Below are 23,992 nucleotides of genomic sequence, written 5' to 3' on the forward strand. Positions count from 1 at the left end.
AGTATGAATCAGAAAGAACGAAAAATTCGATTATTTCTCGTTTATTATACAGCTGGAACGTTCCTTTATTTTTCAGCAAACCGTTGACTTTGGCTTTTTACTCCTTACATAAAAAAATTACCAGCTCTTCAACCCTCCCTCGACGACGAGTCAACCACTGAAATCAAAGTTTGAAAGCAAACATCTCGCGTCGGTGTCCACAAGAGGGTATCTTTGATTGTTCACCCACAACGGGAGCTGTGGGCCCTCGACACATACAAAAAGAACGTCCATATAACACGAATCCGGGGGTGTATGGCACGGCTAGTTCATAGACTTGTCTTGCCAGTTTATTCAGTAAAGAATTATATCTATATAGTAATACTATTTGCTCTATAATTCAGGAAAGTATCCTCTTGACGATTGCAGATCAATAGATGCGTGGGATTTATTTTATAAGAAGCACTTTAGAAGGAATGATACAGCAAATACGGTAAATTAATTTATATTTTTCTTGTATATGTCTATCTTGGTTTCAATACTTACAATTCGTGGAGTTCCCTTCTGTAGTAGAATGTTCCATTAACGATATATCTTAATCGGTTACCATTTAAATGCCTGAGAGATTGAATGAAACTTTAAAATAGATTCCCTCTATAGGCGTCCATGTGACGAGTGTTTAATGGTCGAATAGCCACTACATAATGAGATGAACCGGCTTTGGTTTATTTGCTTTTTTGTGGTTCTGTTGTGTTTCGTTGGTTATTTCTAAGAACTATATATACAATGGGGCCAGAGCTAACATATTAGTCGTAGTCATAAGTTCCTTGCTAGCAGAAGTCTCTCCAGACGAGGCAAAAAGGAAAGGAAGGAGGAAGACTCTCTCCTACCTCTCATTTTTGCGTCGTCGTGAGAAACCTCTGCTGGCAGGGAAAGTCATGAGACGAGCTGTTTCTAGGTACAGTTTGTCATGTAGAGAGTGTCAATAATGGTTTCAGCGAGTTTCCGTGTTTTGTCAAGAGGTTTATGGATACTGAGGAAAAGTTTAAACTTTTTCCAAAAAAGTTGATTAATCTTCATCAAGTGCCCGTTGATCGTAATGAAGAGAAGGCGCCTGCAGCTAGTCAAAGAAAAGCAAAAATATACCTTTCATTATAACTGGAAATGTCTCCACCCAATTGACACCCGCTTGAAAAAAGTTGTGGGAAGTGAAGGCTAGCGATGATAGTATTGTTTTTACTTTTCTCAGGTTGAGATTAGTGATTGGCGAGAGAGCTTGCTCACAGGGTATCTCATATCTTAAAGAAAATATTCATTCCAAGGTAAAGTGTTATCAAAGGTGCCATGTTTAAGATGAAGTTGTTTTCAAACGTTCGGGCCTTTCTCTTCATCAGTAGAGTTACAAGTACGTTGGAACTGTTGCAAGCTTTGTGTTCGCCATAAATTTAAAATGCAAACTTTGTATTGCGCAGTTATAGGCGACCAGCGGTGGCTGCGAAAAGACTGCTCTGGTTTTAGGGTGGCTCGACAAGATGTTGAAGTTGTCGAGTGACCCTGAAAGCAGAGAATCTTCACAAGCATAAGAACCCGGCTCCTAAGAATTAATTTACAATCAGGCTGAAGTTTCCTTTGGGGAATATATGTTTAGTAAAAGATAAAATATATCTTACAAGTATCTGAGTTTTCCCATTCGGTAAAATGCAGTAGCGTCAATATGGTGAATGTTGTTGTTATCCACGTAACTGTGCAAAAAAATAACATTGGTCAAAATTTTGCAATCTCTAAGGCTTGTTTCAAATGCCATAGTTCACATGAGCCAAACCTAATGCTTATGAACGAAAACGATAACTTTTGTTCAGTAACATTTGGTTCGACTCAAGTAAGAATTATTGCTTGGTTCGTTTCCCGTTTAGAATGCTTGTTAACCTGTCTTACTACATGGCAACCAATCCTTCCCCCACCTAGGTAAGAATCTACCATGTGAAATTTGGAATATGTATTTTAAATGGGCTTCGAATTCAATTATTGAATTGTTGATCAACTGTTTCCTCGGTTCACATTTTATCTTCCTTTTAGTCCATCAGCTGAGATCCGAAAATTTGGGTTTATGGCTCACTTAAGGGGAACACCGAAACATGTCTAATCTTAATCTTTGACTAAAAAGCATTAAAATAATGCATGATATCCAGTCAAGGATAAAACGGTAGCTTTCACTCTCTAAATCGAAATCTTGAATTTGCCCCTCATAATATCCTTTTGGCCGAAAAATCTTGGATTTTGGGAAAGGCTACAAAAGTTGCTCGCAAATCGCGTTTGAAAGGTAAATTTAAAACATATTGAAATTAAAAACGTGACTTCTGTTTGTTCTAGCGCTTAAATTAATGTAAAGGCCGAACTGTCTAATTTCACCAACGAGAGAGATTTGCAACTCACTAAGCTTGTTAACACAGAATTAAGTGATGACTGACTGCCCTCCACGAGGAATTGAAAGTAGCAAGCGAATGACTTTGTAATGAGCCTTAGCTCATCCAAGCCCACTTCAGATTACTTTGATCCAGTGACGGAAAGCCAAGCTGAAAGCTGTGCTTAAGGTTCGCAACAAGGATCTAGTACCTCCTCTTGGTATGGATCGCTATTTTTTACTCGGATGGCACTTCACGGACAGTTTCATCATAGTGAAGCTCGAAGCCACTCAGTAAGACTGTTCCTGAGGTACAGTTCAGCCACGAAGAGGCCTGTAGAAAAAGCCCTTTCTATAGCTCTAAACATGTTCTTCTAGCATTGTAATTTAGCGGGCCTGGTAATTTTATTATTGAGATGATTGAGATAGAGGTTGAGACACTAATGCTAAAAGCAATATGGCGGTCACTGTGACGTCATATACGACGTCATCATATCTTGACTACTTTTTCTTGACTAAAATAATATCTCGGATACCTAGTAGTTCAAATAAACTTCAAAACAAAAAATCGTGTGTTTTTAAGAGGGAATCAATGGTTTATTTATAATTAAAGATAGCAACCAGATTTAAAATTCGATTTGCAAAGTGAAAGCTACCGTTCTATCCTTGCTATCATGCATTTCTTTTATGCTTTTTACTCAAAGATTAACTTTATACAAGTTTTGTGTGTTCCTCTTAAGTGAGCCATACAACCCCCCTAGCTGATGGAGTATTTGTTTCTTCTTCGTTTTCTCAACAAAGTACTCATTGACGCACTTCCCACGCCGTAATAACCCGGAATTACTTAATATTATTGATTTTAGCTCGTGCTATTGAAAGCTTTAGTGGCCAACTCCCTTCACACCACAGATCGGTGTAACTTATATTATCAAGGAAATGATAAGCTTTTCAAAAAAAATCCAAACAAAATTTAGATAAATATCACTCACAGTTTTTGTAAATAGTTAAGGCCAGAAAACGTCTTGTTTCTAAGAATCGTCAACTTGTTTCCACTGATCGACCTACATTTCATTTAAAAGAAAAGTAATCGTAAACGTATTTTGTGACCGTCAGACGTCAGCAAATAGATCCCACAGTGCAGTTTGTATATGTCTTGGTTCAACTTTTTCCTTGGAGTTTAAGTCCGTTTTATTGATGTTTGACCTCGCTATCATCCATTATCATACACAATTACAAAGAGCTAAATAAAAAGAATTCAGTCAGAACACCGTAAAATGCTGTTTATAAGTCCCCCACTAATAAGCCTCTCCCTCTTTTATAGGTCTATCTAGCAAAAACAAAAACTACGTCCGCGATTAGGAAGCCTTTGGATATAAGCCTTCCTCTAACTTGTTTTTAAATGAAGTCGAAATATAATAAATATTATGAATGAAAATCGTATTTTGATTAGCACCGCTTCGAAGCGCTTTTCCAATTCCAGTTTTAGGCCCCCGGACTGATATAAGACCCTCCGTTTATAAACTTTCCTGGCCCTTTGTGGAGATTTAAGAGCCCAGGCCTTATAAGCGGCTATGTACAAGTATTCAAGGATCTTGAATGGGGGTTTTGCGGCAAATTGAGACACTTCTGAAAAGGAAGCTCTTGTTTCGCTTCCAAAAGCACGTACTACGTCGACTCCAGAAGACGATACTAGGCAAGACAGCTGCCTCCAAAAACCTGTTACACAACTGTATACTTTAAATTGTGTATACTGGCTTTATTCAATAACTACATATTCCTATATATTTCATTCAGTATCACGCTAGTTTCAAGGTTGTTGTACTCCTGGGTCGCAGTGGGGGCAAGCTCCGGAACTATTCAGAAAAGTGTTCTGAATACACTGAGGGAGCGTCTCCAACAACCTCTGAAAACTGTGTCCAGCTACTAGCATTGCTAAGTGGCTTTATAGCTTGTTGCAGTTATTTCTACTGACTGGAGAGGTAGCGAGGGCAGGTCACTAGCTCCTTAAAACCCTCTGCTTTGGGTGGATAGGGCTCATCAGGCCGGGAAGGGAGTCCAACTAGGGGTAAGAAACCCTTGTTTAAAACCTCTCTTATCTTTCGGTACATCATTGTCTACGATATGGTTCTAGCAACACCAGCAAAGGCTTTGATGCCAAACTGTGATGATCCTATTGCTCGTTTGGTTCTATTCACCGCCAACAACTTGGAGGTTTCCTGTTTTCGATTGGCGTAAGGCACGGTGTCTGAAGGTTTTCTCAACCGTGGAAAAGCCAGAAAGTTGCTCTCCCGCCAAAGTAATCTTCAAAGTAACTTTCATTGGGATCAAGAGACTGTAACCATCAAAACAGGCAACAGAAGAAGTCATAGCTCTAAGACGGATATAATGGAACGTCTGGACAATTATGAACGTTTTTTTTCTGAAACCATTAGGAAATCAGCGACACTAGAAACCAACTGTAACAAAACAGGTGCTCCGTGGGAATAGCTACCCTTCAGGAAATACGGATGTGATGGCAGACACACACACACTGAAGGAAAATAACTGACCATATGGGCAGGGAGTCCAGAGCATGGAGAAGGTTCTGTAGTGAGGAATAGCCTAGCTACTAGCTATGAATGACTCCTTGCTTTCCGCGGCAGCAACACATACGGTCCTGTCATGCTTGTTAGCAAGTATGAATCAGCACTGTCTCCCACTTCCGACGTAAAGAAAGAGTTCTAAAAGGAACTGGAATAAATCAACAGAGACATCACCAACAAGGATCAATTTTACTTCATCACTAGAGGGGGCAACAGACCACGTGTTGTGCCCCCCCGAAGCAGAATTGTCAGGATGCTTGCGATAAATTCATCATTCAATCAACTGACGCTGTTGTTAAGGCTGTATATCGGAAACAGCTTCGTGCCATAGTGCTGCTTAACATGAGTAATGTATTCTACAGCGTTTTCCACGACGTTAGATTGTCATCTTATGCAAATCGAGTGGTTTCGCAGCTGCCTTCTGGCGGGCAATCAAGTCCAAAATCAACATCGTCATTTCAGATAGTTTACCCATGACCAGCGGAGTACCCCAAAGAAGTATAGTTAGGGCCACTGTTGTTTCAGTATGTATTTAAGGAACATCTCCCAACGTGCCCAGGCACATGTTCCCGCAGAATTACCTGCATGACACTCAATTGTTGCCTACATTTAGCCTTCAGGACAGGCCAAATTCCATATCTATGTTACATCAAGGCTGAGGCTGAACCTGTCGCTGGACGTGCAATAATTTACTTATTAGGATCACTTTGTCGGGCATTTTGGCGCATTTTGCGGGCTAAAATATATTTTAGTCTTCTGAAATAAACCGATGAAAGGAGGGAATCAAACAGTCATAAGATGCAAGCGGCTAATCAAAATCGAGAAGCCATTGTTTGCGCCGCCGTTTTCTTGCCTTTTTTATCAAGGAAATCACGCTGCTATTTTCAAAGTTTAAATCGTGGCTGAAAAACACAGAAAATAACAAACAATTTGTAAATTCTTGATCCCCTGAGCAAGAGGAAGAAACATATGTTAGCCCGCGTACAAAAACTCTATTGCTTTATTAACCCAGACAAAACTGAATCAAAGACATCTAAAAATTGGAATAGTCTAAGTATGCTGGGAAAGTATCTCACCTGTTGAAACACTGTTAGATCTAGGAGTATTTCTCTTATCAAAACCAAAAAATCACGCCCATGTCGATAGTTTTCACCTTCATGTCGCACCGGGGACAGATAAATCAAGTAAAGCATGTTTGTGATCAAAAAGCTTTAACTGTTTAATAAACGCCCCGGCAAACTATTCTACTGTTTGAATGCTTGGAGCAATACTACTGAGCCCAACTAAAAACGCTTTAGATTATCTGAAACTCTGTTTGTAGCATCATTAGTAGAACAAGAACGCTGTTAGAAGCAGCATTGAGTCTCGCTTGCTTGGAGATAAGATAAGAAATAAGGAGGCGATTAGAAGGGGAGCGGTCTTTCTTCTTTTCTCAGAGCCACACGCGGCGAGCGAAAAAGTAAAATTATGCTCTCGACCTACTGTAACTCAAAGAAAAATAAGAGACTGCTTGCAGTCTAGGAGGCGATTAATTCTACACGAAGCAGGATTTCCTGGCTAACAGTTTTTCAATTCCTACTTTATCGACGGTCGAGTATTCTTCAGGATATTTACTTTTTAATTCGTTTTCGGCAATTTGTTTCTGAATTGATTTGAACGGTACGCGTGTGTAAATAAACGAAAATCAAGGAAAAGCTCGACATCTTTCGCAGCTTTTAGACTGCGAGCAGTCTCGGTCTCTTTTTTTTCTTTGCAAAGTTACTGAACGCGAAACCCAAGCACGCAAGCGGCTGGCTGAGATAAGAACAAGACAGATTTTAGTCGATCTTGGTTGACTACTTCAGCAGATATTATGAAATTACGATTACGTGAACCAGAACATCTGAGAAGATCACTGAGAGCCAGGAGATGATTCATGGTTTACCAGTGACATCTAATGGCTTGATGGCTGGATCTACTTCAATGTGATATCCTACTGGAAGGCAACCAAGTTCTGTGAATACATCTTCATATTACTTCAATATTTCATCTATAGTAAGCGCTTCATAATGCTTGCCATTAATAAGTGAACAGGCTCTCCTGCTCTTAAGGCTATGCAACATCGCACAATGCATGTTCTGCAATCTATGATGGGCAACGGTGCATTCTCCAGAATGTCAAATTTTATCTTGCACTCTGAGCTACTTTGTCGGTTAACTGTAAATGAGTAGGAGCCCAGTTGAGTGACCACAATGCCGTCATTAAGCCTTATCTTACCTCCATAGGGAGCCAAGTGAACTTTGCTGGAAAATATTCAAAAAATCTGCACAGGACATTGTACTGCATGTCGCTCTAGTATCATCCAGCTGAGTTGTAACCGTACGACTGTATTTATTGAGAAAAGTTAAGGGTACATAAAAGTGGATCTACCTACATTACCAGCGACAACTCCTACTCTCTCAATAATGAAGATAAGTCGTCCGATTATTCATTATCATCTGCAAATCTCTGTTGTTCTCCACTTATTTGATAAACTTTATTGGCTGGTTTACTTCATGGCTGCTTCTTTTCACGACACTTCATTGGTTTTCAGTGTCTCAATACTTGCACAGACCTGTTGGTTTTTCTACATTTGCTACGACCTCTTGGGTTTCCGCTGCTACCAATGAATATTATTTCGTTTACTTTTCTGTTTTGCTGGATGATTCTTTTCTGCATGCTGTATGAGCAGTGTTCGGAGAATCGGCAGTGTCCTCGAACTGACGTTTGTGAACCCACTGACTCCAAGAGAGACAGAGTGTTTTCTGAGTCTTTCTAGTCAGGTCCGATTGGTGTATTAAGGCTATAAGGCTATTCATTACTTTGACACAGTTTATTCCCATAACTCTGTATTAGGTTCCTGCCTGTCTTTCTTTAGGTTTCTTCTTGAGTTCCGTAGCAGTTACAAAATAACACCAAGCTTCTTTGAACATTTTCAAGTTTGTTGTCATCTTTTACGTTCATAGGCGCTGGCGGCGGTGTTTGATACAAAGGCAGGTCGAAAAGAACAAATACTCACAGTTCTGATGTGACGGCTTTCCACGTGCACGATTTACGATTGACAAAATGTCACAATAGCGACGGTAGCTTCTCTGAAATGCCCTCCTTGAAGACTTCTGCTACCTAGAGATTCTTTAAGCAACAATTAAATTTTGGCACCATGATATTCGGCTTGTAATGGAAAAATTAACTGAGAAAAAAGCAGTAACTTTAATCAAACGAAGCCCTTCTTATCTATGTTTAATTCACCAAACCAGCCTTATAGGAAGACCCCAAAACTACTTCATGTGACATTTTCGAACAGCGGTGTGTTCTTTCATGTTTGCTTCGATTTGACTAATGAAAGAAGGATGGAGACAAGACGGACGACGCGATCATCTGAGACAAGGTCTTAAATCATAGACAATATGACTTTACTAGACTCTGATTGTTAGTCCGGCTCGGGTATAAGCCACCATCCTGCCCAGGACAAAAAAACCGGACGGAAATTCAGAACCAGTCCTATCCAAACAATGCGATTTGCGCAAGCTGAAGGCTAACAGTGAGAGAAAGAAGTTCATTAATAATTGATAGAATACAGATGGACTCTTCACAGTACCACCAGAGTGGGTGCAGCTGAACTTCTAGAGGAAAATCCGGATTAACCTATTTGCAGACAAGAGAAGCCATACCGAATATTCAGATCTGGTTACAGGTGAAAGAGTCCTTTAAAACGAGGGAAACAAGAAAAAAAAGTTGTCAGCAACATTTGCACTGGGACCGTATGACATTGTCACTAGACAGTAATGGCAACAGCATTAATGTGAGGTCTTCTCAGAATGTTCAGTTATAGAGGAATACTGCCATCATCCGAAGATATCTAAAGAGGAAAGGAACCGTCACACATGCCGAGCATAGTTTCTCCCTCAGTTGAAGTAAATGGCCAGGCAAAGAGTTCCACCTTATCTAGACCGTCTACCACAGATCCTGAAACGGATAGTGGAAAGAGAAGGAAATCTCTCTCAACGTTCGAGACTAATTTGCCAGACCTTGAAACAGATTATGGCTACTTGACTCCTTCAAACTGTTAATAGGGAACTTAAGCACAGGCGTTTTGGGGCGTTGCACGTCTACAGAGAGTGAGGCCTTCTCTCCTTGAGTATGCCTTGACGCTACCAAATTTTTATTGGTAAGTCTCTTTATTCTTGTAGAGACAATTTGGCCGAAAGTTTGGGCAAAATCACTGCCCAAAAATGTAAGAGGTCCACTTCCGGTTGACATGCGTCGTTCGAAAACGTCTTTGCTTGAGCTCCCTAATGTTTTGCTAAAACAGTTTTACGTTACTTCGCTAGCATGATTATAGAACTGTTCATCTATACTAAATTTGTTCCGATTTTCATCGCAGTTGCCAAGTTCGTTTCGTGTCTCCCTTGTATTGTCCCGAGAAGGGTGGGATAAGGTGTACCTTCATCAATTATAGCTTACATGATATATCTATGTGTAACAAGGTTGATATCTATAATATCAATAATCGACTAATTCGAATCGGTTTCAAAACACGATTAAGACACGGAAATTAGATGAACATGTGGCACATTAACCGCAAGCTAAAGAAAACTAAATACTTACAAGTAAGAAAACAACCTGGATCTACTAAAACTCTGAAAGGCTCCTGGTTCCACACTGGAAATGTTGTTGTTCTCCAGAAATCTGATAAAAAAAATCAAATATATGAGCACCTACAATAGATGTGATGGTGAGAAAAAGAATGATAAAATAAACACGTGCTTAAAATCATAAAGTCATTGATATTATTACACACATTTTAACACATCTTACTCTAACAGTTCAGTAGTAGCAGAAACTCACACGATTTTTTTATAAAATCAAGAACCCTCAAGACACTATCAGAACCTAAAAAAATCAGGGAAAATGTGTTTAAATCAGAGTAGATGTAGGATATCCTTGTCGACTTACATTTCTTTAACATATCGCAATCCTTTGAACATATGGCTGCTTATTTCAGAGATGCTATTCTCACTTAACTTCCTGCGAGCGACAAAAAGACAGATGTTAGACTCAGCAAAAAATTCAGTGGTAAAAAATATGAATAAAGATTGCAAATTTGAACCTCTTGAAGGGCTAAAATAAGGAAAGGTTAAAAAATTATTCTAGGGCGAGAAAAAGGCGTGTGTATAGCAAACACGTACAGTGTATGTTTACATGGAGTTACATGGCTGTAGTGGAGTGTAGATTCCACCCAACCGCGTCAATACAACAAAGTTTGGACGCTTGGGGTATAAGAAAAAGGTGTTGACTGCTTGAATTTTGGTCTGCTGAAATCATACCAATAAGTAATAGTTCGTAGGAAGTTACGTTTGACTTGAAAAAAAGGTAATTATTGAGACATTACTAACCCGTCCACAAGAAGCCTCCACCAACCAAAATCAAAGGACGGATCTTTAACATACTTATGGAAGATGTATTTGTCTGCCTAAATCATTTACCTCTTTCAATTAACTAATGGATGGCACCAGAGTCTAATTTAACCACCAGGTAACTGTATATACCTGATTCAGGGCGAGTTACGTTACTTAGTGCTTGAAATTTGCTATGTTAACCATGAAAATTGTAATAATTGGTAATTTGGGAAGCGTTTGAAGCGAGATTTTGCAAGCTGAATCAGCCTAGTAAGCCTTGCCTTTTAGGTTTAATCAGTTTATTACCAATAACACAGACTATTCGTGGCAATAGTTGGTCATTGTTATGTTGCACTTACAGAGATCCAAGAACCCCCAAATCTTCAAGTGCTCCAGGTTCAATACATTGAATTCTGTTGTTATTCAAAGACCTAAGGTGTAGAGTTTCAAAGTAAATTTTATGTGCAAGACAGATAAGGATGGATACTGTCTAACACTGATTATACTTATTTACTTCATCGTCTATTTTTCGACTTTTTATTAATATTCATTCTATTGATTGATCTCATGTATAGAGTATATGAAATAAATCAAATATCCAAACTACCGATGAATAGATAAAACTGGATGTAATCATCGTACTGATTAAATTAACAACCTAATCGTTTGGAACAGAGCCCGCAAAAACAGCCGTTTCTCCTCACTCCTCGCCGCTTGGGACCTTTCGCCAGGAGAAACGTCTGCGTCTCAACGACAGACATTTTTGGTAGTCTGATAGTCTGATTAATGGAACTGTAGCTGATTTGATACATTACCCAGGTTTGAACATTTTAGTACCTGTATTCTAAGGACCAACAGAAAGAATTCCGAAAATATCACTGAATATCCCTAAAAACTGCATAGAGTAAGTAAAACAAGTGTTTTGCGCTCTCACATCAAGTCCATACTTACAATTTATTCAAATGATCCAAACCGCGAAAGGTTCCGTTCAAGAGCCCTGAAATCTTGTTGTTGTCAAGTATTCTACGAATTAACACAAAACGCGATAAAACTATCATGCAGTAAAGATAAAAAAGTTTGAAATAATGAGCTTCACTAGGAAAGTGTTTGCATTTTGTTGTCTATTATCAGATACAGAAGCTCCTTTCAGATTAGAAATTCGGGGCATATATGCTAATATAGAACAGTTCCAGAAGAAAGTCGAAAGGCCAGTAAAAGAATAAATTCAGTATTTATCGCTTCTATGCATTAATAGGGGAAGGTTTACATGTTTCCCTCATGTTCATACTGAAGGTGAACTATTTCTCAGACGTGCTGTTCTACCGGATATTCGTGAACCTTTCCTCCAGGCTAAGAGACAATCTAACTGCATTTATGTAATTTCCCTTTACCAACAGCACCACCACCACCACTACACCTCCCTCGTGTTTTTCATATATTGTTTGCCTTCCTGATCCTCCTCCTTCTCTTTCTCCTCTTTTTTTAACTGTTTCCCTCCTTTTCCTCTTCCTTTTCCCTTCTCCTTCTTCTCCACTGTTGTACAGTGTTCCCTCCTCCTCAGCATCATTTTTATTGTTCGCTCCCGTTTCCTTTTCTTCCAGTTACTTATGAGGTTGTCTTTAATAGTGTAACTTGCAGTTTTCTGTGTCTAATGCAATACAAGTGGAGGAAGAAAGAGAGGAGGAAAATGGCCCTGAATTTCAGGGACCGCGGAGGGGGAGGGGCTGGTAGGGCCGCGGCCCCACCACTTTTTTACGCCCCCGCCCCCACTTCTTGCGCTAAAAAGAAAAATAATAATAGTACAAGTTTTTTTTCCGTCTATATTCCGCTATATTCTCTGTATTTTCTTTAATTTCAAACGCCAGGCATTTTGTGGGGCTCCTGTGCTTTTCGCGGTAATTGTGCCCTGGGGCCGACTTGCCCCTTGATCAAACGCCATGCCTTGGCCACCCCTTCGCTTCGTTCGGCAGCGTGTTTTGTACTTCCAGCTCCGGCAGAGTTTTTTTTTGGTCAGATTTATCAGACGAAATAAAGAAAATTACTAGCTTTTTCAGGTCAAACGAAGCTGAGTAGTTGTTTTGAGTTGATAAAAGTTTTATATTTTGTCTTTCTCCTTTCGAATCAATGAAATATTCGATGGCAAGAAGAATTACATTACTTGAACAGTGAACATTAAACGGCCATAGTTAGAAATTTTTGAGATCACTTCAGTGTAGTATTTTCTATACTAAAATTGTAATCGCGTCTTTTCTTGCATTGAATCTGAACTGACCGTGTATGTTGGTCGTTTATTGAAAAATTATTTTCAATTGTCAGCCCTCCCACTTTTCACCTTGCTCCGCGGTCCCTGAATTTATAAGCCTAAAATGCACAGAAAAAGAAGCAAGAAATCATAATTCAGGAAACTAAAAAAAATTATACACTCATATCTTTTTTGTTTAAGATTTGATACATATTTTGAATTTGTCTACAAATTCTATAAATCTTTCGTAATACGCAAAGGAACTATCAAAACAGGCGGTAACTTAGTACCGCGCTTAGCCGGCGTTTATTATGATAATTTGGACTTAATCTGTTATGACGATTTCAAAATGAAGAGAAAAGTGTGATCAGCGAAAATTTCAATGACTGGATATTTGGAAATGCGCTGATTTCAGGTTAACCGAAATAAGCGGAAAGCTGAAAGTTCTGTTAGATATGCCAGGGCTTCAAACCCACCAGGTGTAATAATTTGGATGTTGTTTTTATGAAAATCCCTTCAGAAAAAAAGGAATAAAAACTACAGTTATGATTGATTGGATGTTTTACAATATGCTGGATGCCACACCAATCTAAAAACGACTAACTAATAAAAAGTTATTCCTCGAGCCCGAATGGGCTATTGACTCACAGGCCATGAGGGCGAGAGGAATAATTGTTTTAGTAAAATCCAACTAGTTAGTCAAAAATATCGAGACAAAACAACTTAAGCCTAGCAAAACGCGATTTAGCCGCGATTGTTTTGGTTTTCAAAGCCGGCGCTTTTCGCTACCAGTGGGCTATAACATATAGCCTAGTAGTAGCTCAACCATTCAGAACGCAGCATTGATAATAGACCACTAGTTGGATTTTACTAAAAGGCGATAGTCATGAGAGAAGTTCACTGTTGCAAATCAATTGCTAAAAATGGTTGAATTTAAGATAATTGGAAGTTAAACGAAAAGCTTACAGATCTGTTAGATGTCCCAAGCCTTCAAATCCACCAAGTGCAATACTCTGGATTTTGTTGTTGTGAAGATCCCTAAGAACAAATAATAATATTTATAAACGTAAATTATAATTATCATAAAGAATCTCCCAGAATCCTTTGAGGCAATTTTTTTAAAAAGCTTTATAACTTTGACAATTTTATACCTAGAACAATGTCAGACCAACACAAGATAAAATTTGCCATAAAATATCTTCCCATGTCACATCTGGGGTAATTACGTCATCAGTCATGTGACTATTGCAGAATTAGGTTTTTTTGTCGCTGTGACAAGATTTCATTATCGAGTTGAAAACAAATAGTATATTTGAGGATTTGGTTGTGTTGGGCAGTTGACTTCCGGCATTTAAAATTTAAGTTGGCAACGAAGATGAGCGAAAAAGACGGGAGACTAGGCCGAAGGCTGTAGAGAGTCGACATTTCATCACCAGCAACTGAGCGAGTAATGTTCTTCCTGGTGTCATCAGTCGCATGACCAGAAAGGTTTGAAAAATTAGTTCGTGTTTAAAGTACATTTTTGTCATACCTTGTCAGGTTTCTGAATTTTTTCTCTACAAATCTTTACACTCTATTGCCCCTGAGAAATCATACCTGAGCCAGAAGTTTAGAGGTTGCGTAAATTGACCGATATTGCAAGATTAAATAGAAAAACAACAACAAAAACGACAAAATTTATAAACAAGCATGTAATATTACAGAAGCATTGTCCGCAGTTAGGCATGAATAGATTGTGCAAGTAAATCCAGCAAAAGTTGCTTGACAATACACCCAAAAGTTGCTCCAAAGTTGCTAAAAAATTTAAAAGTTGCTTACTTTTGAGAGTCATTTTGTTCTAGATTACTACTCAAAACATGACGTTGTATGTGTAATTTAACATCATTTGTTGTGATTAATGTAATCTTTAAGCTCAACGTAACTAATAATAGAAAGTATTTTCTAATGACATTCCTAATAAGTAAACATCACAATGTTTGCTTAAGACATCATAGTGCTGACTATACACTTTAGACAGTGATCAAGTTTAACGCCTTTATCTTATCATGTTAAGATACAACAATGCAAAGAGGTTGTAAACTTTAAATTTACAGCCCCTTTGCATTGTTGTATCTTATTATAACTGAAGCTTCAAGGTAGTCCTCTAGGGTATTGTCTTGTTGATCGTTAAGCTTGTTGTTCACAAGGATGAAGACTCTCTCAGCAGCACTTATGTCCAGGATCGATCTTGTTATGCTGAACTTGGCTGGATGACCAACAACTTCTTTACTACACCTGCCCAATGTGGAAGAGTGTCACTGTGGGCTGCCCACCATGCCAGCTTTTCTCCTTCATTTGCCATGACAATACCATCAGCTGCAGCAAGATAGTCAGGTAGCTAGCAATAATATTGTCATTGTCACCACTGCTATTTTATAAATTATTTGTAAGAACTTACGACATCTTAGTTTTGACCAGTTTTAATAAAAACCTTTTATTAAAGAACTTTTTGATGGTTTGGTCAGTTTTTAACTATTTGTTGACTCAAAAGTTGCCAAGGAAGGCAAAAGTAGCTCTAGGTTGCCCGCAGTACAAAAAGTTGCTGAAAACGCTAAAAGTTGCTCACAAGTTGTCGCGCACAATCTATTTATGCCTATCCGCAGTTAGCAAGGCTATTCCGGGCGGGACAATGCGTAAAAAACATGAAATAAAGATTAAGGCTAACTAAGGAAAGTTTACAGTTTACAAATAAATTAATCGTAATATGGATGAGGACTAGATAACATAATAAAGAAGAAAGAATTAAACAAATAAATTGTAAAAAAGTAAAAGTGGAAACTAATAAGCAAGAATTTACTTTTTGACATTTTTGGTTAATTTTACTATTTTAATTAAGTTGGGCATATCAATATAGTCATCTTCTGAATTTAAAATACCAAAAGTAATTTGCAGAGTGTTTTTCTTAAACTTATTCTTGGGGAGATGTCGGATGTGACAGGGTATCTCGTTCCACAGTTTACCCCCAAAGCGAGAGAAAGACAGTTTATATAATTCTACATCGGAACTGTTAACTTAAAATTTTCCTGAAGCCGATGCTCTTGTATTGTAAGAGTGGCAGCTACTTTTTTTTGAAACAGATTTAGAATCAGCCAGAAGGTACCTTATTGTTATGGACGTCATGCATAAGATTAGATATAGTCTGATAATATGAAAAGTTCGAGGGTAAAACGTTGGCGTCTATGAAGAGAGGTATTGTGTGATCGTGTCTGTCCGAGAAGTTTATTATTCGAAGAGCTGTTTTTTGTAGCAATAGAATTTTGTTGAGATGTGTCTTTCCTGCTTGCCCCCAAGCAGCAAGTCCATATGTAATAGACGGATAAATAAGCGATTGATAAATTTAAGAAAAATTCCCTTGGTTTCAAAATGACGCAATTTCGTAAGTAAGCCAATCGTTTGCTGATTTTTAAAGAGACAGTTTTATTACGGTGTTTCCAGGTACGTTTGTAAGGTTTTTATCAATCAAAATGCCAAGAAAGTAAAGTAGCATATCTAGTAGCATATTCTCGTTGTCAAATAAACATATTTACTTAGTTTTATAATTAGGTTTTTTTTTTTGTTTAGGATGAAAGATTACAAAGTTGGATTTACTGATGTTAAGACTATGTTAACACAGTCGTAGAGTTTGCACAATTCAGTATTGACTTCTGCTTTAAGAACTCAAATTTTTTTCAGCAAAAAGTATATTGGCATCATCGGCTAAGAGATCTATTTTAGAAGAGCACTGGTGGATATCATTAACATACAGTAAAAGGAGAAGAGGACCTAAAACGGAACCTTGAGAAACTCCAAAGGTGATTGTGGCTTTATTTGATACATGATCAGCAATTTGAGTAGTTTGGGTGCGGTTATTGAGATCTGACGAAAAAACATTGGTTGATTAATCCACGAAAGCCGTAGAAGTTGAGCTTATCTAGCAGAATGTTATGGTCGACGGTATCAAAAGCTTTTTTGAGGTCATTAAACGCACCGCAAGAGTACAGACCATGATTCATATTGGCTGGATTGCATTAACGATGTCTAATGTAGCATGTTGAGTGGAATGTCCTTTGCGAAAGCGGTACTGGGAAAAGTTAGTGCTTCTCAATGTAATTCATCGATATCAAGAGTTCGTCCCATCATCGGATTAAAAACAGGCACAATTTTGGACAATTTCAATTTTGCAGGGTATCTCGTTAGGCTGATTGAAATATTAAATAGTTCTGAAAGAACAGGGGCTATGGTGTGAATTGAACATTTTAGTAACTTTGTCGGAGAGGAGTACCAACAGAGTGATTTGTTAGGTAGAGATAATATTTCGGTTCATACAGATCAATACATACAGTTCAATCATACGTTGTTGGTTGAAAAAAGAAAGATGGCAGTGGGGACGTCTTTTCGTTAACAAAGTCGAGATAATGTTGTTGGGAAGAAGGAGACTTTCTATTGAGAGTTTTGTAGAATCCTCATTCAACTAAACTATTTGTTTGCCGAAATAAAAGTTCAACGTTTGTTAATAAAGGAGAACTTTAAAAGACCGAAAGGATCTAGTCGGTCGCCATATCGTTTTTCTTCTACCCCGGGATCGAGAGAGGTCATGTGGCAGCTCTTCTAACCCTGAAAGTCAAATAGTTTGCTACCCCTAACCTTAAAACAATGGAAATAATGATATTAAAACAATGTCATGTTAATGTTTTCTCCGAGGAATGAAAAAACACCTTACGAGCAGCTGCTACATTCTGGTAGAGAGAAAATCGTACTGTTTAGTCGATAGCCGCGCGATCAATGTACATAAATTCCAACTTGATGCGTAGCAGGCCCTAAAACATCCTGGAATAAATTTTAACATTCGTTGGAAGAAAACGTCGAGTATTAAGCAAAGAGGTTTTAACTTAAAATAATCTGCATTTGGCGCGACTAGCCACTGTTCGATCACTCCCTCAATGGTGATAAATAAATTCCTTGACGATTAACGGTAAAATATTACGCTTACAAGTATGTCAAAGATTCCAGGCCATCAAATAATCCAGGAGTAAGACTTCTAATGCTATTATCGTGAAGATACCTAAATTGATATAGAACCATAAATAACAACCATTGTGAGTGATACAGCGATCATGAGTAAGGGCCCACTTGAGAAATTATCATCGCCATGCAATATTGTCGTAATTGCCCTGAACGGTGATAACAAAACTTATACACTTTTCCTGCTTCCACTCTGGTGAGCAAACAAAATGACACGAGGGCGAGGCTTGGTTGGACGGTTACACCCCAAGCCTCACGATGGTGCATTGTTTTCTTAAATGACAGGAGCAGATTAAAAGTGCTAATACGCACACATTACATATTCGATCATGGAGGAGATTTAATCGAGGTTGACCGAGGTCGATTGGTACCTCGATTGTGACGTAAAAGAAAATATATAGCAGAAAAAAGAAGATCTAAAATTTCCTCTCGCTCCTGGAATGGTTGCACAAAAAAAAAAAAAAAGAAAAGGCGAGAATACAGAAAATACACATGCAATTTGGTGAGGAAGCGCTTGGACTCCCAAAAGATTTAGAAGAAGGACGCGAGTCGCAAGTCTAAACACTGCCTTGGAGTCTTCAAACAGTACCAGGGACTTAAAAATCTAGCAGCAGCCCTTTTAATATTCTTAACCTTAATTTGAAAGAAGAACTAATCCCCGGGGCAGACAGGATTGACAGGATCGGAACTCATGATCTCTTGGGAACCTGGCGAGCCTTCTAGCCATTGTGATAACCTGTGACAGCAAAAGTCATTTGTGGCCCGCGTGCTACAACCAGAAACTACTAAGATCTGAATTGTCGTAACATTCTGTCTGGATATAACTGATTTGAACCCTGACTCCTAAAGGCTTTCGATTGGTTCTCTCTTGGAGGCGACGGGGTTTGAAAACCTGTCGGCAAAATTAAATGTATTGCTCCACCGTTACAACACGCTTACAAGTATGATAACGCATTCTCGTAACTTACAGGCTTTGCAAAAAGCTGAGATTCTTAAAGCTCCCAATGTCCAAATGTTTGATATTGTTGCGTCCTAGGTTCCTGTAAAGATTGAGTTTGATGAAAATAGCAGCATAAGTATATTGATTATAACAAATCGTCCAAATAGAGCAGTAAGCGATTTACTCACAGGAAGATTAGGTTCTGCAAGTTCCAGAAGGCCTCTCCTGAGATTCCTTTCAGGCTGTTTTTGTCTAAATATCTGCAAATAAAAACTGAAAGGTAAGAGAATTTCTTTTTTTCGAAAGAACGAGGCTCGCTTCATACCAGAAAATACTTTTTTATAATGAAAGGGCTGGACGACCAATTTCATTCTTAACTAAAAAAGACATGCATGTTTCAAAAAAATAATAATAATGTTAAACTGTATTACTACCGCTAAAATTTTGTATCAAAGTTACTATTCATAACATCAAACCGGATTTTTTCTGAGGAAGGGAGGCGACTGTACACAGGCTAGGCCGTGATCAGTGACAACAAGGTTATCAACATTCCTTTAACACGTTATGAATGAATATTGGTGTTTACGATCTGAGTAAATTACACTGCGCTTGCGCGAGTTCAACAAAGATGGAGAATGAAAATTTCGAGATAAAATGAATGTCGGGACAAATTTTATAGGAGCTCGTCATAACATTTCACCAATAAGAGACTGGCTGCCAAACATGCAATCACTTCATCTACTCGCATCAAATGTTTTTTCTTTGACAGTTTTATGTCTACTTGGACTAAGTTTTATACTCACAGATGTCTCGTAGATACCGGAAAACTGGAAGGTACTTGAGTCAGATTTTTCATGGTGCATTTTACAACTTGACCTTTCAAAGGAGTTGTACATGCGCAGATTTGACAAATGGATTTCTCTGAAATTTAAACGCAAACAAAGAATAATTTACTCATTGTTCTCTTCTTTCGTATCAAAACAGAAGCGTGTGTGTTCCCCAAAGCAGTGCATTAGATGTGAAAGCGAAAATACAGTACATGCAGTTCACGGATGCAGCTGATTTTAGACAATTAGATCTAGTGGGAACCGGACTTCAAAAAAGGTATACTTTAATTAACTATAAGTTCGGAAAGATAATTCTATTTATATATTACTACACCTTCTTGCCAAAGAAAGCAATTTCATCCCTTCTGTTAACTAGGTTAATTTCCCGCTAACACTTATTCCACTCATTAGACAGTGTACATGAGTATACAAAGAATTAAAAACTGTTATTTTCCCACGGCTAGCATGTTTCACAGCATGCAAGTTTGCAAAATTTGTTCTCAGAACAATGTGGAGTGTTTGTCATCAAGTCTCACAGAAATATTATTCCGTGTATGCAGCCTACTGTGGGGGCCCTTAATACATTATTTTTATTGCTAAACTAACTAAGATTAATGAAACGAGTGAAATTAGTATATACTTGTAACTTTGCCGATGGGGTGCATAATTTTCACAACAATCAGCAAAATAACAGAAACGTGAATTTTTAATTCTCTTCTTTTGCCCGTTAACCTTAGTTTTTGCAGGAAAGCGAAGCCTTTCGATATTTCAAGGTGTCGAGCATCGAAGAAAAAACCATTAAAAGCGACAAGATTTAGAACGGAATTCTTTTCTTTTCTTTTTTCAGCCAAATTTGCTGTTACTGTGCTATTATTTTACCATCAACTGGCAGCAGCCTTGTATGTATATGCTACAAAAAATTGTTATCCCCACTAATTGAGCTTTATACTTCTGGGTTTCGCTTTAAAACATATTTCAAAAGTACTTAATGGTTTTTCAGAATTAAAGCGCTATACCTGTTTAGTGTAGGCCTAAACTTCAAAACGTGAACCTGCTCAGTAACGGGTTTTGTACAACAATTAGATTATTTTGTCTATTTTACCTACCTTCCATTTTACCCGGAGGTGAAATTACAGTAAGAAAGAAAATTTTGATTAAAAACGTCAATCTTTCATATTTCATTGCCATTTGTGTACAAAATACGTCTATCTCTGTATGATTATTGATTTCAACTTTTTCCTCTTGTAGCTTAACAGAGTTGTAATTCACCAGTGAATTAATTAAATTAACTTTACCTCCCCTTTTATCTTCCGTTTGAAAGTTCCAAATCAGGCTTCCCAGGAATCATCATCAGTAACGACACAATGCTTTATCCAATGGCGATGATCTCGAGCCCAAATCTCCCCGGTCACTCCAGGGGCCCATTTCTCAAAAGGCCCTGTAACTCTTCGGTCCCAAAACTTTAAAATCAAAACCCGTTAAATAGTAGCACAGTTCATAGCCCACAAACAGGTCAATTTTGCTTCGTTAACTGTTAGTTTCATGGTATTATTTTCAAAATTATTGAAACTTTGATCTTGACTGCATACACAGCATACATAAAACAGCCTTGCTGGCCCGAAAAGTTATCGGGACTTTCGAGAAACGTCTCCCGCCCCAAATATTATGGTTAAATTAGATTTCCCTGTATTTGGGAGATTTATGATGACTACATTTATACACAACACTAAGACCATCATGTATAATTTGATAAAAAAAAGTCCGAATTATATACAGTCAAACCCCATTAACCCGGACACTGAGGGGCCATAGAAAAAGTCTGTATTAACGGGATGTCCGTACCTAGCGGGTTGAAGTTAAAGAAAGCGTAAGGGCTGGAACAACGAAACCTGTCAATAATAACGAGTTGTCCGTAAAGAGGGCTTAGATTGTATACCCTCAAAAGCCAAAAAATACATCTAATACAAGAGGAAATTGAGCCTTCCATTTGCTTTAGCTGTTGTAGGTATTCTTTGGCAGAAATAAAGTGTCTGAAATTTCTGTCTAATTTGCCACTGACATGCTCCGTTGGTATTGATAGTAATTGACTAACAGTGACAGATGGCTCATATATACTGGAAACAGCAACAACCATCCCGACTACACAAAACTACTCTAAGCAGACAAATCTACGGGATGAAAACAACTCCAAAGTACACTTCCCTCCTTAAAGAGAAAAAATGTTGATTTTTCTGTTTAATACAAGACAATTTTAAAAGCTTTAAAAAAATGTCTCAACCGACATTTTACATAGCAACACTAAAGAGGTAAAGGACAAGAACTTCAAATTTTCAGTGATCGGTCAGAAGTTTTTGAATTTCATAAATACTCGAAACCACTTTCATTTTGAATCAATCATTAATGACATGTTTTTAAGTTTTGTTTGTTGGAAACAATAGAATGACTACACGAAAATACAGTTGAGTTTGTGGGAAACAGATTTAAAAAAATCGAAAGTATAGAAACGAATTTAATTGTCTTTTTGGCTTGAAAAAGAAATGAAACATGCAGAGTAGCAATTTTTAATTTCTGATTATCAAAAGAACAAAAGGTACACGGACATTTGACATATATATTTAATCAACCATGATTTGTTTTCAGTGTACAATTTTGTTTTCTAGAACGACGGAGTATCTATACAGTAGAAAATTCCTCATTCTTATCTATGCCACTTCCATTCAAAATGAGCTCTTGTAATAAGGCTAAATATGCATAAGATTTGGACTCCAGTGAGAACACTTCATCCAAGAAAATTAGCCTTCTTTTTTGGCAGCACCGCCTGGAGAGTTACTTAATGATTTTTGTTATTGAGAGTCAGCACTTCATCGTGACATATTCCTGTACTAAAATTTGATTCTGTGGCATAGGAGAACTTCCACTGTAAAATAAGGGAACGTGAAAACTGAAGTTGCTCATTTCTTGCAAATTTCCTACCTTAAAGTCCATTTTTGGTAAACGCATCAAAAAATTGTAGACGGGGAAATTTGTTCTTACCCACAGACAAAAAAATAAGAGAAAATGTTTTTTAAAATCGTATCAATCTCATTGCCTTGATTTTCAACTGCCAAACATTTAAGCCTAAGCCTCCAATCTCCCAGAAAAGCAAACATCAACAGCATAGCGAAGCACGAAGCACCTTTCATAGTTCAGTTGCTGCAATCGTGTCTGTAAACTAAAAGTATATTGTAAAAAAGGCGTAGGTCGGGTTTAAAATCGATGAACATTAATAATTTATTGCATTATTTTCTGACATTGAATTCAATTTTGCTTTTTAACGCAAGAGATCCACTTTAGAACATATAAAGAGCTAGATATATGTTCATATTTGCGATACTTTGTTTTCTTTGATACCATCACTGAGTTAAACTTTATTCGAGCAGGAATCAGCTGAATCTTCAGTGCTTCTGATTAACAAATGGGTTTCATTTTACCGCTTCTGTTCAGTTACACTTCACAAGATACTGTATCACTTCTAGCTTCTTTTAATTGTAATACCAACCCTATAGTAAACTTAAACACCAAATCTAATAACCTGCCGTAAATTTGATAAGCTTTAACGATAATGTAATAACTTATCCCACCGTAAATGTAAATGTATTAATAAACTTCAACAGTAAATATAATAACACAGTAACTCGCCGATCAATTCAAAACTTCAACATTCCTCCCTCCGGGCAACCCTTGGGAATTGAATTGAATTTTCAAGCAGGTCTGTTCAAATTCCCGTCCAGTTCATTACTCAGGGGCACCCAACGACGGTTTCCTCTTAAGAAATTAGAACACTTTCTCGACTATCCAAGGTACTTTTAGATATCTAGAAATATATTCTAAGCGGCGCTATAAAGTTTGTATCTGTTCACTCATTCTAGGCCAACCTTGAGTCTTCTCGAAATTTCAAGGGCTTTGGTAGTATTTTCCCCAGGAATTTAGAAGCAATTTAACGTTTAACGTATTACAAAAGAGATAGTTTTCTGATTCCTCTTTTCATCACATTTTTGAATCCGAAAATTTTAGGATTCCTTTTTTCTATGAAATGTTAAAAATTAAACTTCAGAAAATAGTACGGAATCTATTAGATAATACTCGAAAATTCTACATGAATGGAAAGTCAGCTAAAAATGTTTAGCCGACCTCAAGTAATAGAAAATTCTAGGCAATATTTGCTTCTCCAATCCGAACCGACATTTTACTGTAAACAGTTGTTGGGTACCCCTGATTACTGACGCTGATGTAGTGCTTAAACGCCCCTCTAAAAAAATATTAAGTAGTTAATTTTTTAAAAAAAATAAACTTAACATGTATGCTGGGCTGGTGTATGGCTTTTAATGAATGTTCCGACACCTGGCAGTGAGTCAGGCTTTTTTCTCCCTATCTATCAGGGTCAGCCAGGGGGGGTAGTGGTATACCAGTATACCCGAAAAAAACTCGCCAAAATACCCCAAAATACCCAAAATTCATCCAAATATACCCAAAATTATAACCAGGTTTTCCTGAAATTCAAAGAAAGTGATATACCGGATACCCG

The 23,992-nt window shown here is 37.8% G+C and overlaps 1 protein-coding gene and 1 long non-coding RNA gene across 2 annotated transcripts in view; both read right to left on the reverse strand.

The window, feature by feature from the left end:
* LOC140927951 (uncharacterized) overlaps nt 1-1,669 on the reverse strand; it is a 75,971-nt gene extending 74,302 nt beyond the window's left edge. Inside the window, exon 1 of the long non-coding RNA XR_012164595.1 lies at nt 1,650-1,669. This is a non-coding gene — a long non-coding RNA (uncharacterized lncRNA). The remainder of the gene's footprint in view (nt 1-1,649) is intronic.
* Nucleotides 1,670-11,326: 9,657 nt separating this feature from the next.
* On the reverse strand, nt 11,327-19,525 carry LOC140925756 (uncharacterized). The gene is made up of 6 exons (XM_073375636.1): nt 19,405-19,525; nt 18,790-18,861; nt 18,630-18,701; nt 17,630-17,701; nt 13,588-13,659; nt 11,327-11,402 (listed from the first exon to the last, which is right to left on the reverse strand). Exons 1-6 carry the CDS (start codon nt 19,455-19,457, stop codon nt 11,327-11,329), a joined length of 417 nt encoding a protein of 138 aa, XP_073231737.1. The 5' UTR covers nt 19,458-19,525.
* Between the last annotated feature and the right edge of the window lie 4,467 nt (nt 19,526-23,992).

The sequence above is a fragment of the Porites lutea genome, chromosome 2, assembly GCF_958299795.1.
Source record: "Porites lutea chromosome 2, jaPorLute2.1, whole genome shotgun sequence".
Lineage (NCBI taxonomy): Eukaryota > Metazoa > Cnidaria > Anthozoa > Scleractinia > Poritidae > Porites > Porites lutea.